The sequence below is a fragment of the Mesoplodon bidens genome (genome assembly GCF_964165515.1).
Source record: "Mesoplodon bidens genome assembly, chromosome: 1".
NCBI classification, from domain to species: Eukaryota; Metazoa; Chordata; class Mammalia; order Artiodactyla; family Ziphiidae; genus Mesoplodon; species Mesoplodon bidens.
Genome location: NC_138176.1, coordinates 125207768 through 125220315, shown reverse-complemented (window position 1 = coordinate 125220315; position 12548 = coordinate 125207768). Strand labels below are relative to the sequence as shown.

The 12548-nt window shown below is 41.9% G+C and overlaps 1 protein-coding gene across 1 annotated transcript in view; it reads right to left on the bottom strand.

Moving 5' to 3' along the window:
• LOC308625391 (transmembrane protease serine 11A-like) overlaps nucleotides 1-12548 on the bottom strand; it is a 61714-nt gene that overhangs the window by 29646 nt on the left and 19520 nt on the right. The window contains exons 2-3 of the mRNA XM_081249506.1: nucleotides 2921-3039; nucleotides 787-905 (exon numbers count right to left, since the gene is read on the bottom strand). Of these exons, the coding sequence (XP_081105632.1) occupies nucleotides 787-905; nucleotides 2921-3039 (238 nt within the window). The remainder of the gene's footprint in view (nucleotides 1-786; nucleotides 906-2920; nucleotides 3040-12548) is intronic.

The following is a 12548-nucleotide window of genomic DNA, read 5'->3' as shown; positions in this document are numbered from 1 at the left end:
TGGCATGAAAAAATTAAAATGGTTTGAGAAAGAAAGGAAATGTTTTGAGTAAAAAATGATTCTTTGACTAAAACAAACCAACACCTGACATTTCCACCCTTTTAAAATAATTTTATGCTCTGTGCTTCTTTGTCAAGGAAGTTAACTTGACCTTAGTTTTTGAGTGACGGTTCATACACATCGTGAGCAGAGCTGTTATGCAACTGAGTTTACTTTTTTTTTGGGGGGGGGAACAGTCTTGTATTTCAGTTTTAACAAAATCGGTAGCAGTTCATTTGAATATTGCACAATAGGTCTGGGTATTTTATCTTAATTAGTGTGTTTTTGAGATAAAATGAACATTTATAATCCTCTTTCCTTTTTTCATGTATTTAAAAACTATTTCAAGTCTTAAAATGTGGTCTAACAAAAAAAGCATGTGGTTTTACAAATAACCACTTCTGGTATGTTTAAGCTTTTCAGTTGGGTAGTATTGTGGTGGAATGGGGGAGCAAAGGGCTGGGATACCTTGGCTTCCATTCTCTCACTTTTAAATCAGGTGGTTTAAAAAGTGGTTTATCAAAATCACCAATTTGCTAGAATGCAGATTCCCTTACTCCCCTCTCCCTACCCACCCACTCCATCAGACACTGATTCAGAAGATTTGGAGTGGGACCTGGGAATCTGCAAGATGATTCTGATGCAAATTGTCTGAAAATCATGTTTTAAGAAATAGTGGGGAAAATGATTCACAAAATCCCTTCCTCCTGCAATATTTTATGATAGAAACCATCTTATCTGACTTACCAAGTTTTCAGTCATCTCCTGTAAGTCCTTAAGCTGGTATGGGCTGCTTTGTCCAGAATTACTTTTGACTCGTAGATCTGAAATTTTAAAGGTGCCATGATAATACTCCATTTTCTGGCCTGTGATGAAAAGAAAAAGTAGGAAATTAAGTGGTTTGAGGGTAGATTTTGGGATCTAAGGCCCAACTATAATGGGACTAATATGAAGTCTTGAATATATCTCTGAGACTTTAGTTTAATAATATAATAAAAATAGGGCTTCCCTGGTGGCGCAGTGGTTGAGAGTCTCCCTGCCAATGCAGGGGACACGGGTTCGTGCCCCGGTCCGGGAGGACCCCACATGCTGCGGAGTGGATGGGCCCATGAGCCATGGCCGCTGAGCCTGGGCGTCTGGAGCCTGTGCTCCACAACGGGAGAGGCCACAACAGTGAGAGGCCCGTGTACCGCAAAAATAAATAGATAAAAAATAAAAAATAAAAATAATGATTAATGTATGTTAATAATAGTAGCTGGTATTTATTCAGTGCCTACTATGTGCCAAGCTCTGTTCTGGGCACTTTATATGTATTAACTCATTTGACTCTCACTAAGCTCTCTAAGACTGGCATCACCTTCATTTTACAGATGAAGAAAGTGAGGCAGGAGGCATTAAGTAACTTGCTCTGTGCTATACAACTAGTTAATGGCCTCTCCAAGTTTAAACCCAGACAAGTGTGGCTCTAGAGCTGGAAATATTTAATTACTGTATTGCTTCTTGCTGCGGTGAAATGTATACCACCTTGTACTCTACTGGAAGTAGAGGTAAATAAGTGTTCTTGTAAATTTTGGTTTTTAATGGGAGAGCCAGGCACACTAAGAAAGGTGTGAAAAGAAAGGCAGGGAAAAAACTGCCTGAGATTGGAGGTGAGAACAGTGTGTAAAAGGGATGAATCAATCAGATTTCTGCTCATCTCTCAGGAAAGGTTATAAAAAACAGAGCAGTGGAGGAATGTGGTAATCTTAGGAGTATGGCCCTGGTGGGGCAAGAAATCTACAAAGAGTTAAAGATAGAAAATGGAGCAACCACAGAAGCACATCTCTCCTTGGGAAGCTGTGGATCTAGGGAAGAAAGAGGACCTCAGGATGGTCTATCTCCCAGGGACATCTCGGGACTCTGTGGTACTTTTTTGGTCTCCCCAATTACTAATCTATATAGTCCATTTGTAATTGAACCCTCTACTCGTAGTAAAGGGGCTTCTATACATTAAATTAGTCGACCTGAGAATCTTTTGCCATTGGTGTAAGCTACAGATGGAGTCGTTATATGGGCCCCAGAACTATGTTCTTAAGACCTTTAAAGCTCCTAAAAGAATCTTCACTACCCCATCAAGTCTGAGGAAAGAGACAACAGATAAGTCCATTCAAGTAAGTCCCCTGAACTAGTTGTCTTATCACATACATCTCTGTGAGATTGACATTGTGGACGTTTGTCAAAAATGTAAATGGTTTGCACTCTGCAGAGTGATGCAATATAAAAAGAGAATTCTGCAGTGAATTTTTGTGGGATTATAAATATATAAGGCAATAGAAAAATAATCTCTCAATATTGTTTTGGAAAGTGTAAAATTTTTTCTCTAAAAATAAGTAATAATATTGTATCATATTTATACTTTACCAATAATTTTAAAATTCATTATTACATTGGACATGTGCTTTTCTTTCTTCCCTAGAAATGTTAGTGGGCAGAAAATGCTGAGTAAAAGAGCCAATTTTAATAACTAATTCATCATAATTTTTCACTTACATATACATGAGTGATTAGAGTTTATTGTGATTACTAGTAAATTTTAGACAATTACTATTTTGGTCTTTTTTATAGATTCTGAAAAGAATACTAGATTGTGAGCTTCAAGGAGGTGGGAAATATATCTGCCCTGCTTAATGCTGTTTCTTGAGTTCCCTGAAAAGTACTTGGACATACTAAACATTCAGTAGTTATTTGTTGATGAAATGACTGAATAAATTTAAAAATTCAAAATGTGGACATTTACTGGTGAAAGTACATTATTTTTGGATGGAAATAAATTTACATTTATTCAAATGAAGCTTTACAGAAAACTGAAATCAAACTGAGCAAAATCCACAATTTTACCTACCAGAGACTAAGAAGTGAGCCAGAAGACCAGTGGCCACAGTTACCACTGTCAGTAATAACACAATAAGGGCAATCATCCATGGTTTCAAACCTCTGCTTTGGGTGCCAAATCCTACCGATCTGCAAAAAGGAAAAGTTACTCTCATGGTGTAATGGTTACAGGCTTTCTGCTTCTTCTTGGATGAGTGCACGTTGCTTTAGCCCACCTTTCCCAGCAAGAAGACATTTGTCTTCAATTTTGGTCAAGGTCATCTCGGCATGAAGTGAGGTATTAAAAAGATCAGTATCTGGGAATCCATGCTATTGCTCCTGGTTTCTATTTCTAGAGGCATTGGGTGGATCTCTGTGGTGGTCAGTCCTGACTTCTCTTAGCAGTGTGGTCCAAAGTAGCACATATGCTTGAAAAAGAACCATTCCTTCTTTCTCCAACAATTTCTTAAAAAAAAAAAATCTCTTTTATCTATCCTTTTAAAGTTTACAAAGTGATTTCAAATATATTGTCTCATTTATTCCTATCTTTCAATTTTAACTATTATGAAATTTTTCAGACACAGAAATTGAGAAAGAATGGTATAGTAGAACACCTCTATATTCATCACATCATTTTGTCAGTTGTAAACATTTTTGCTATAATGGCTTCATTCATTATTTTCTGCTGTATTTTAATGTAAAATAGGACTTCATGAGTTTTTACCAAATCACTATTATAAGCAATTAGGATATTTACAATATAACCACAATACCATAACACTCTTAAAAAATTAACAGTATTTCTCTAATCTTTTTATCTTCTAATATAAAATCCATCTTCAGATTTCCTTTATTGTCCCTATTTACAGATGGATTGTACAAATCAAGGACCTCATAGTACCTTGGTTGTTATGTCTTTTAAGTCTTTTTTAATATAAAAGAGTCCAGCTTGCTTTTTATTTTATTTTATTATTATTATTATTTTTTGTGGTACATGGGCCTCTCACTGCTGTGGCCTCTCCCGTCGCAAAGCACAGGCTCCGGACGCGCAGGCTCAGAGGCCATGGCTCACGGGCCCAGCCGCTCCACGGCATGTGGGATCCTCCCGGACCGGGGCACGAACCCACGTCCCCTGCATCAGCAGGAGGACTCTCAACCACTGCGCCACCAGGGAAGCCCTGCTTTTTAATTTTTAGTGGCATTGACTTGTTGAAGAGATCAAGCCAGTTTTTCTTTAGAATGTCCACCTCCTGGACTTGTCTGAATGCTTTCTTGTGATCTCATTTAAGTTGTTCTATCCCCCTCATTTCTTATAAGCTTAAATTTAGATCTAAAGATTTGATTAGATTTAAATTCATTTGGCAAAAATACTTCAAAAGTGATGCTATATACTTTATATTGCATCACCTCTGGATTAGAGGAAATTTCTACAGTTTAGGAGAAAAAAAGTAACTCTTTGCTCTTCCTCTAGTTATGCTCAACAATAGTGATAATCACATTGTAGTAACTGTTTATTTTCAAGTATATTAACCTATACTTAACAGTGAACTCAATAGGTTAAACTAGTCATGTTCATCTTTTTATCATTAAGACATAATAAGGTGCCTGGTACAGAGTAGGAATTTTATAAATCCATGAGAATCAGGTATTACACCAACCTTACATATGAAACAACAGAGGCTGAGAGAGAAGATGCCTTATTTGTTAGAGCCAGGAGACTTAAAAGGACCCAGGTCATCTAACTCATTTTCTAGTGCTCCTCTGCAACTTGCCATTGTAGTCAACTTAATTTATCCCTTTCAATAGAATTTATCTTTTTGTGTGTCTATTGAAAAGCTAATTCTTTGGGGTCAGAGGTATTTTTCATGTTTCACAATATTTAGTGCATTGATTTACTCTAAGTAGACTTTTAATAAATATTGACTGATTTACAGGAATTTTTTTTAATATAAAATACTTTTATACATAAATGCCAGCATGAAAGGTATAAATTGTTTGGACCTAAATAGTTAAGAAGGTAATAGTTTTGGCATAAGTAATACATTTAGCCAATAAACTACTTAATCCTATATGAATAAACTTTCAACTTAATATCAACTTTTATGAATGTGAACAAGCAATGCATGAAAGCAAATATGCATCATCAACCTCCCATTCTGGAGAGGTCCTATTAGTGATTTGCATAATATCACTTCAGATTTGATAGGAAATATACTTAGTAAAGCCTTTGGAATCTAGCCTGTTTGTAGGTAGAGATGCTCAAGTATTCTTTTCCTGTTTTACCTGCACCCATAAAACAAACACTGGTCTATTAATCTTCTGTTGCTTGCTGTGTAAAAATTACCAGTAGTGAAACTTGATAGACCTGAATTCTGTTGTGTATGGAAAATACTGACAATGCACATTGACTGATTTAAAAGAATCTAGACAACTGGCTGTCGAAAGGCAGTTTTTGATGGACAAGACCAAAGGTTACAGAACATAAAAACAACAAACAGGAGGAGCTTCAAGATGGCGGAAGAGTAAGACACGGAGATCACATTCCTCCCCACAAATACATCAGAAATACATCTACACGTGGAACAACTCCTACAGAACACCTACTGAATGCTGGCAGAGGACCTCAGATCTCCCAAAAGGCAAGAAACTCCCCCACGTACCTGGGTAGGGCAAAAGAAAAAAGAATAAACAGAGACAAAAGAATAGGGTTGGGACCTGAAACAGTGGGAGGGAGCTGTGAAGGAGGAAAGGTTTCCACACACTAGGAAGCCCCTTCGCGGGCAGAGACTGCGCGTGGTGGAGGGGGGAAGCTGCAAAGCCACGGAGGAGAGTGCAGCAACAGGGGTGCGGAGGGCAAAGTGGAGAGATTCCCGCACAGAGGACCGGTGCCGACCAGCACTCACCAGCCCGAGAGGCTTGTCTGCTCAGCCACCAGGGTGGGGCGGGCGGGGGCTGGAGCTGAGACTCCGGCTTCGGTCGGAGCACAGGGAGAGGACTGGAGTTGGCGGCGTGAACACAGCCTAAAAAGGTTAGTGCGCCACGGCTAGCCGGGAGGGAATCCGGGAAAAAGTCTAGAGTAGCCGAAGAGGCAAGGGACTTTTTCTTACCCCTTTGTTTCCTGGTGCGTGAGGAGAGGGGATTAAGAGCGCAACTTAAAGGAGCTCCAGAGACAGGGGTGAGCCGTGGCTATCAGTGTGGACCCCAGAGACGGGAGTGAGACGGTAAGGCTGCTGCTGTAGCCACCAAGAAGCCTGTGTGCAAGCACAGGTCACTATCCATACCTCCCCTCCCGGGAGCCTGTGCAGCCCGCCACTGCCAGGGTCCCGTGATCCAGGGACAACTTCCCCGGGAGAACGCATGGCGCGCCTCAGGCTGGTGCAACGTTAGCCAGCCTCTGCCGCCGCAGGCTTGCCCCGCACTCCATGCCCCTCCCTCCCCCCGGCCTGAGTGAGCCAGAGACCCCGAACCAGCTGCTCCTTTAACCCCATCCTGTGGGAACGAAGAACAGACGCCCTCAGGCGACCTACACGCAGAGGCGGGGCCAAATCCAAAGCTGAACCCCGGGAGCTGTGCGAACAAAGAAAAGGAAATTTCTCCCAGCAGCCGCAGGAGCAGCAGATTAAAGCTCCACAATAAACTTGATGTACCCTGCATCTGTGGAATACCTGAATAGACAACAAATCATCCCAAATTGAGGAGGTGGACTTTGGGAGCAACGATATATATACTTTTTCCCCTTTTTCTCTTTTTGTGAGTGTGTATGTGTATGCTTCTGTGTGTGATTTTGTCTGTATAGCTTTGCTTTTACCATTTATCCTAGGGTTCTGTCTGTCTTTTTTTTTTTTTTAAATTACTTTAAAAAGTTTTGTCCTAATTATTTTTTATTTTAATAATTTTATTTTATTTTACTTTATCTTCTTCTTTCTTTCTTCCCCCCCCCCTTTTATTCTGAGCCCTGTGGAGGACAGATTCTTGGTGCTCCAGCCAGGAGTCAGTGCTGTGCCACTGAGGTGGGAGAGCCAAGTTCAGGACACTGGTCCACAAGAGAACTCCCAGCTTCACATAATATCAAACGTCAAAAATCTCCCAGAGATCTCCATCTCAATGCCAAGACCCAGCTCCACTCAACGACCAGCAAGCTACAGTGCTGGACACCCTATGCCAAACAACTAGCAAGACAGGAACACAATCCCACCCATTAGCAGAGAGGCTACCTAAAATCATAGTAAGTCAACAGAAACCCCGTAACACACCACCAGATGTGGACCTGCCCACCAGAAAGACAAGATCCAGCCTTATCCACCAGAACACAGGCACCATTCCCCTCCACCAGGAAGCCTACACAACTCACTGAATGAACTTTAGCCACTGCGGACAGACACCAAAAACAATGGGAACTACAAACCTGCAGCCTGTGACAAGGAGACCCCAAATACAGTAAGTTAAGCAAAATGAGGAGACAGAGAAACACATGGCAGATGAAGGAACAAGGCAAAACCCCACCAGACCTAACAAATGAAGAGGAAATAGGCAGTCTACCTGAAAAATAGTTCAGAATAATGATAGTAAATATGATCCAAAATCTTGGAAATAGAATGGAGGAAATACAAGAAATGTTTAACAAGAACCTGGAAGAACTAAAGAGCAAACAAACACTGATGAACAACACAATAAATGAAATTAAAAATTCTCTAGAAGGGATCAATGGCAGAATAACTGAAGCAGAAGAACGGAGAAATGACCGGGAAGATAAAATAGTGGAAATAACGACTGCAGAGCAGAATAAAGAAAAAAGAATGAAAAGAATTGAGGACAGTCTCACAGACCTCTGGGAAAACATTAAATGAACCAACATTCGAATTATAGGAGTTCCAGAAGAAGAAGAGAAAAAGAAAGGGACTGAGAAAATATTTGAAGAGATTATAGTTGAAAACTTCCCTAAAATGGGAAAGAAAATACTTAATCAAGTCCAGGAACCAGAGAGTCCCATACAAGATAAATCCAAGGAAAAACATGCCATGACACATATTAATCAAACTATCAAAAATTAAATACAAAGAACACATATTAAAAGCAGCAAGGGAAAAACAAATAACACACAAGGGAATCCTCATAAGGTTAGCAGCTGATCTTTCAGCAGAAACTCTGCAAGCCAGAAGGGAGTGGCAGGACATACTTAAAGTGATGAAGGAGAAAAACCTACAACCAAGATTACTCTACCCAGCAAGGATCTCATTCAGATTTGAAGGAGAAATTAAAACCTTTACAGAGAAGCAAAATCTAAGAGAATTCAGCACCACCAAACCAGCTTTACAACAAATGCTAAAGGAACTTCTCTAGGCAGGAAACACAAGAGAAGGAAAAGACCTACAATAATAAACCCCAAACAATTAAGAAAATGGTAATAGGAACATACATATCAATAATTACTTTAAATGTAAATGGATGAACTGCTCCCACCAAAAGACATAGACTGGCTGAATGGATACAAAAACACGATCTGTATATATGCTGTCTACAAGAGACCCACTTCAGACCTAGGGACACATACAGACTGAAAGTGAGGGAATAGAAAAAGATATTCCATGCAAATGGAAATCAAAAGAAAGCGGGAGTAACAAATCTCATACCAGACAAAATAGACTTTAGAACAAAGAATGATCAAGTGATCAATCCAAGAAAAAGATATAACAATTGTAAATATTTATGCACCCAACATAGGAACACCTCAATACATAAGGCAAATACTAACAGACATGAAAGGGTAAATTGACAGTAACACATTCATACCAGGGGACTTTAACACCCCACTTTCCCCAATGGACAGATCATCCATAATGAAAATAAATAAGGAAACACAAGCTTTAAAAGATACATTAAACAAGTTGGACTTAATTGATATTTATAGGTCATTCCATCCAAAAACAACAGAATACACATTCTTCTCAAGTGCTCATGGAACATTCTCCAGGATAGATCATATCTTGGGTCACAAATCAAGCCTTGGTAAATTTAAGAAAATTGAAGTCGTATCAAGTATCTTTTCTGACCACAATGCTATGAGACTAGATATCAATTACAGGAAAAAATCTGTAAGAAATACAAGCACGGACCCTGGAGGAAGATGGCGGAAGAGTAAGACGCGGAGATCACCTTCCTCCCCACAGATACATCAGAAATTCATCTACACGTGGAACAACTCCTACAGAACACCTACTGAACGCTGACAGAAGACCTCAGACCCCCCAAAAGGCAAGAAACTCCCCACATACCTGGGTAGGGCAAAAGAAAAAAGAATAAACAGAGACAAAAGGATAGGGACGGGACCTGCACCAGTGGGAGGGAGCCATGAAGGAGGAATGGTTTCCACACACTACAAGCCCCTTCGCGGGCGGAGACTGCAGGTGGCGGAGGGGGAAAGCTTCGGAGTAGCGGAAGAGAGCACAGCAACAGGGGTGTGGAGGGCAAAGCGGAGAGATTCTGGCACAGAGGATCGGTGCCCTCAGGCACACACCAGCCCGAGAGGCTTGTCTGCTTGGCCTCCGGGGCGGGCGGGGCTGGGAGCTGAGGCTCGGGTATCGGGTTTCAGTCGGAGCGCAGGGAGAGGACTGGGGCTGGCGGCAGGAAGAGAGCCTGAGGGGGTTAGTGCACCACGGCTAGCCCGGAGGGAGTCCGGGGAAAGGGTCTGGAGCTGCCGAAGAGGCAAGAGACTTTTTTCCCTTTTGTTTCCTGGTGCGCGAGGAGAGGGCATTAAGAGGGCTGCTTGGGGAAGCGCCGGAGACAGGCGCGGACCTCGGAGACGGGCGTGGGACGCTGGGGCTGCTGCTGCCGCCTCCGCGGCGGGGCCTGTGTGCGAGCACGGGTCACTGTCCACCCTGCCTTCCGGGGGGCCTGTGCACCCCGCCACTGCCGGGGTCCCGGGACCTGGGGACGGCTTTCCCGGGAAAACGCACGGAGTGCCACGGGCTGCTGCAACGTCACGCCGGCCTCTGCCGCCGCAGGCCCTCCCCACACTGCGCGCCCCTCCCTCCCCTCTGCCTGAGTGAGCCAGAGCCCCCGAATCAGTGGCTCCTTTAAACCCATCCTGTCTGAGCGAAGAACGGACGCCCTCCGGCAACCTACGCGCAGAGGCGGGGCCAGGTCCAAGGCTGAGACCCGGGAGCTGTGAGAGCAGAGATAGGGAAATCTCTCTGTGCAGCCTCGGAGGCAGCGGATTAAAGCTCCACGGTCCATTTGATGTGCCCTGCGTCTGTGGAGTGCATAAATGGACAGCGAATCATCCCAAATTGAGGAAGTGGACTTTGAGGACAAGATTTAAGACTTTCCCCCCTTTTCCTCTTTTTACAACGAATTATCCCAAATTAAAGAGGTGGACTTAGAGAGCAAGATTTCAGACTTCTCGCCCTTTTCCTCTTTTTACAACGAATTATCCCAAATTGAGGAGGTGGACTTGGAGAGCAAGATTTTTGATTTTTTCCCCTGCTCTATTTTGTGAATGTGTATGTGTAATCTTCTGTGTAAGATTCTCTCTGTATAGCTTTGCTTCCACCATAGGTCCCAGGGTTCTATCTGTCCGTTTTTTTTTTCAATAATTACTTTTTAATTTTAATAACGCTACTATATTTCATACTTTATTCTATTTTACTTTACCTGCTCTTTCTTTTTTTCCTACCTTCCCTTCCTCCCTCCCTCCATCCATCCGCTCCTCCTTTCCTTCTTTCTTTTTCTTTCCTCCCTCCCTCCCTCCCACCCTTCTTCTTTCCACTTTCTTTTTCTTTCCTTCCTCCCTCCCTCCCTCCCGCCTGTCTTTCTTTCTTTCTTTCCTTCCTCCCTCCCTCCCTCCCTTCTTCCATTCACTCTTCCTTTTGCTTTCATTCCTCCCTCCATCCCTCCTTTCTTTCTTTCTTTCTTTCTTTCTTTCTTTCCATCCTTCTTCCCTCCCTCCCTCCTTTCTTTCTTTCTTTCTTCCTTCCTTCCTTTCTTCCCTTCCTCCTTTCTTTCCCTCTCTCTTTCTTTCTTCTACTAATACTTTCTTTCTACTTTTTCTCCCTGTTATTCTGAGCCGGGAGGATGAAAGGCTCTTGGTGCGGCAGCCAGGAGTCAGTGCTGTGCCTCTGAAGTGGGAGAGCCAACTTCAGGACATAGGTCCACAAGAGACCTCCCAGCTCCACAAAATATCAAGCAGCGAAAATCTCCCAGAGATCTCCATCTCAACAGCAGCACCCAGCTTCAGTCAACGACCAGCAAGCTACAGTGCTGGTCACCCTATGCCAAGCAACTAGCAAGACAGGAACACAACACCACCCATTAGCAGAGAGGCTACCTAAAAACATAATAAGGCCACAGGCACCCCAAAACACACCACCAGACGTGGACCTGTCCACCAGAAAGACAAGATCGAGCCTCAACCACCAGAACACAGGCATTAGTCCCCTCCACCAGGAAGCCTACACAACCTACTGAAACAACCTTAGCCACTGGGGACACACACCAAAAACAACAGGAACTACGAATCTGCAGCCTGCAAAAAGGCGACCCCAAACACAGGAAGATAAGCAAAAGGAGAAGACAGAAAAACACACAGCAGGTGAAGGAGCAAGATAAAAACCTACCAGACCTAACAAATGAAGAGGTAATAGGCAGTCTACCTGAAAAAGAATTCAGAATAATGATAGTAAAGTTGATCCAAGATTCTATTTCCAAGATCCAAAATCTTGGAAATAGAATAGACAAAATGCAAGAAACAGTTAACAAGGACCGAGAAGAACTAAAGATGAAACAAGCATCGATTAAAAACACAATAAATGAAATGAAAAATACTCTAGATGGGATCAATAGCAGAATAACTAAAGCAGAAGAACGGATAAGTGAGGTGGAAGATAAAATAGTGAAAATAACTGCTGCAGAGCAAAATAAAGAAAAAAGAATGAAAAGAACAGAGGACAGTCTCAGAGACCTCTGGGACAACATTAAACGCACCAACATTGGAATTTTAGGGGTTCCAGAAGAAGAAGAGAAAAAGAAAGGAACTGAGAAAATATTTGAAGAGAATATAGTTGAAAACTTCCCTAATATGGGAAAGGAAATAATTAATCAAGTCCAGGAGGCACAGAGAGTCCCATAGAGAATAAATCCAAGGAGAAATACGCCAAGACACATATTAATCAAACTGTCAAAAATTAAACACAAAGAAATCATATTAAAAGCAGCAAGGGAAAAAAAAAACAAATAACACACAAGGGAATCCACATCAGGTTAACAGTTGATCTCTCAGCAGAAATTCTAAAAGCCAGAAGCGAGTGGCAGGACATAATTAAAGTGATGAAGGAGAGAAACCTGCAACCAAGATTACTCTACCCAGCAAGGATCTCATTCAGATTTGATGGAGAAATTAAAACGTTTACAGAGAAGCAAAAGCTGAGAGAGTTCAGCACCACCAAACCAGCTTTACAACAAATGCTAAAGGAACTTCTCTAGGCAAGAAACACAACAGAAGGAATGTACCTACAATAACGAACCCAAAGCAATTAAGGAAATGGGAATAGGAACATACATATCAATAATTACCTTAAATGTAAATGGACTAAATGCTCCCACCAAAAGACACAGAGTGGCTAAATGGATACAAAAACAAGACCCATATATATGCTGTCTACAAG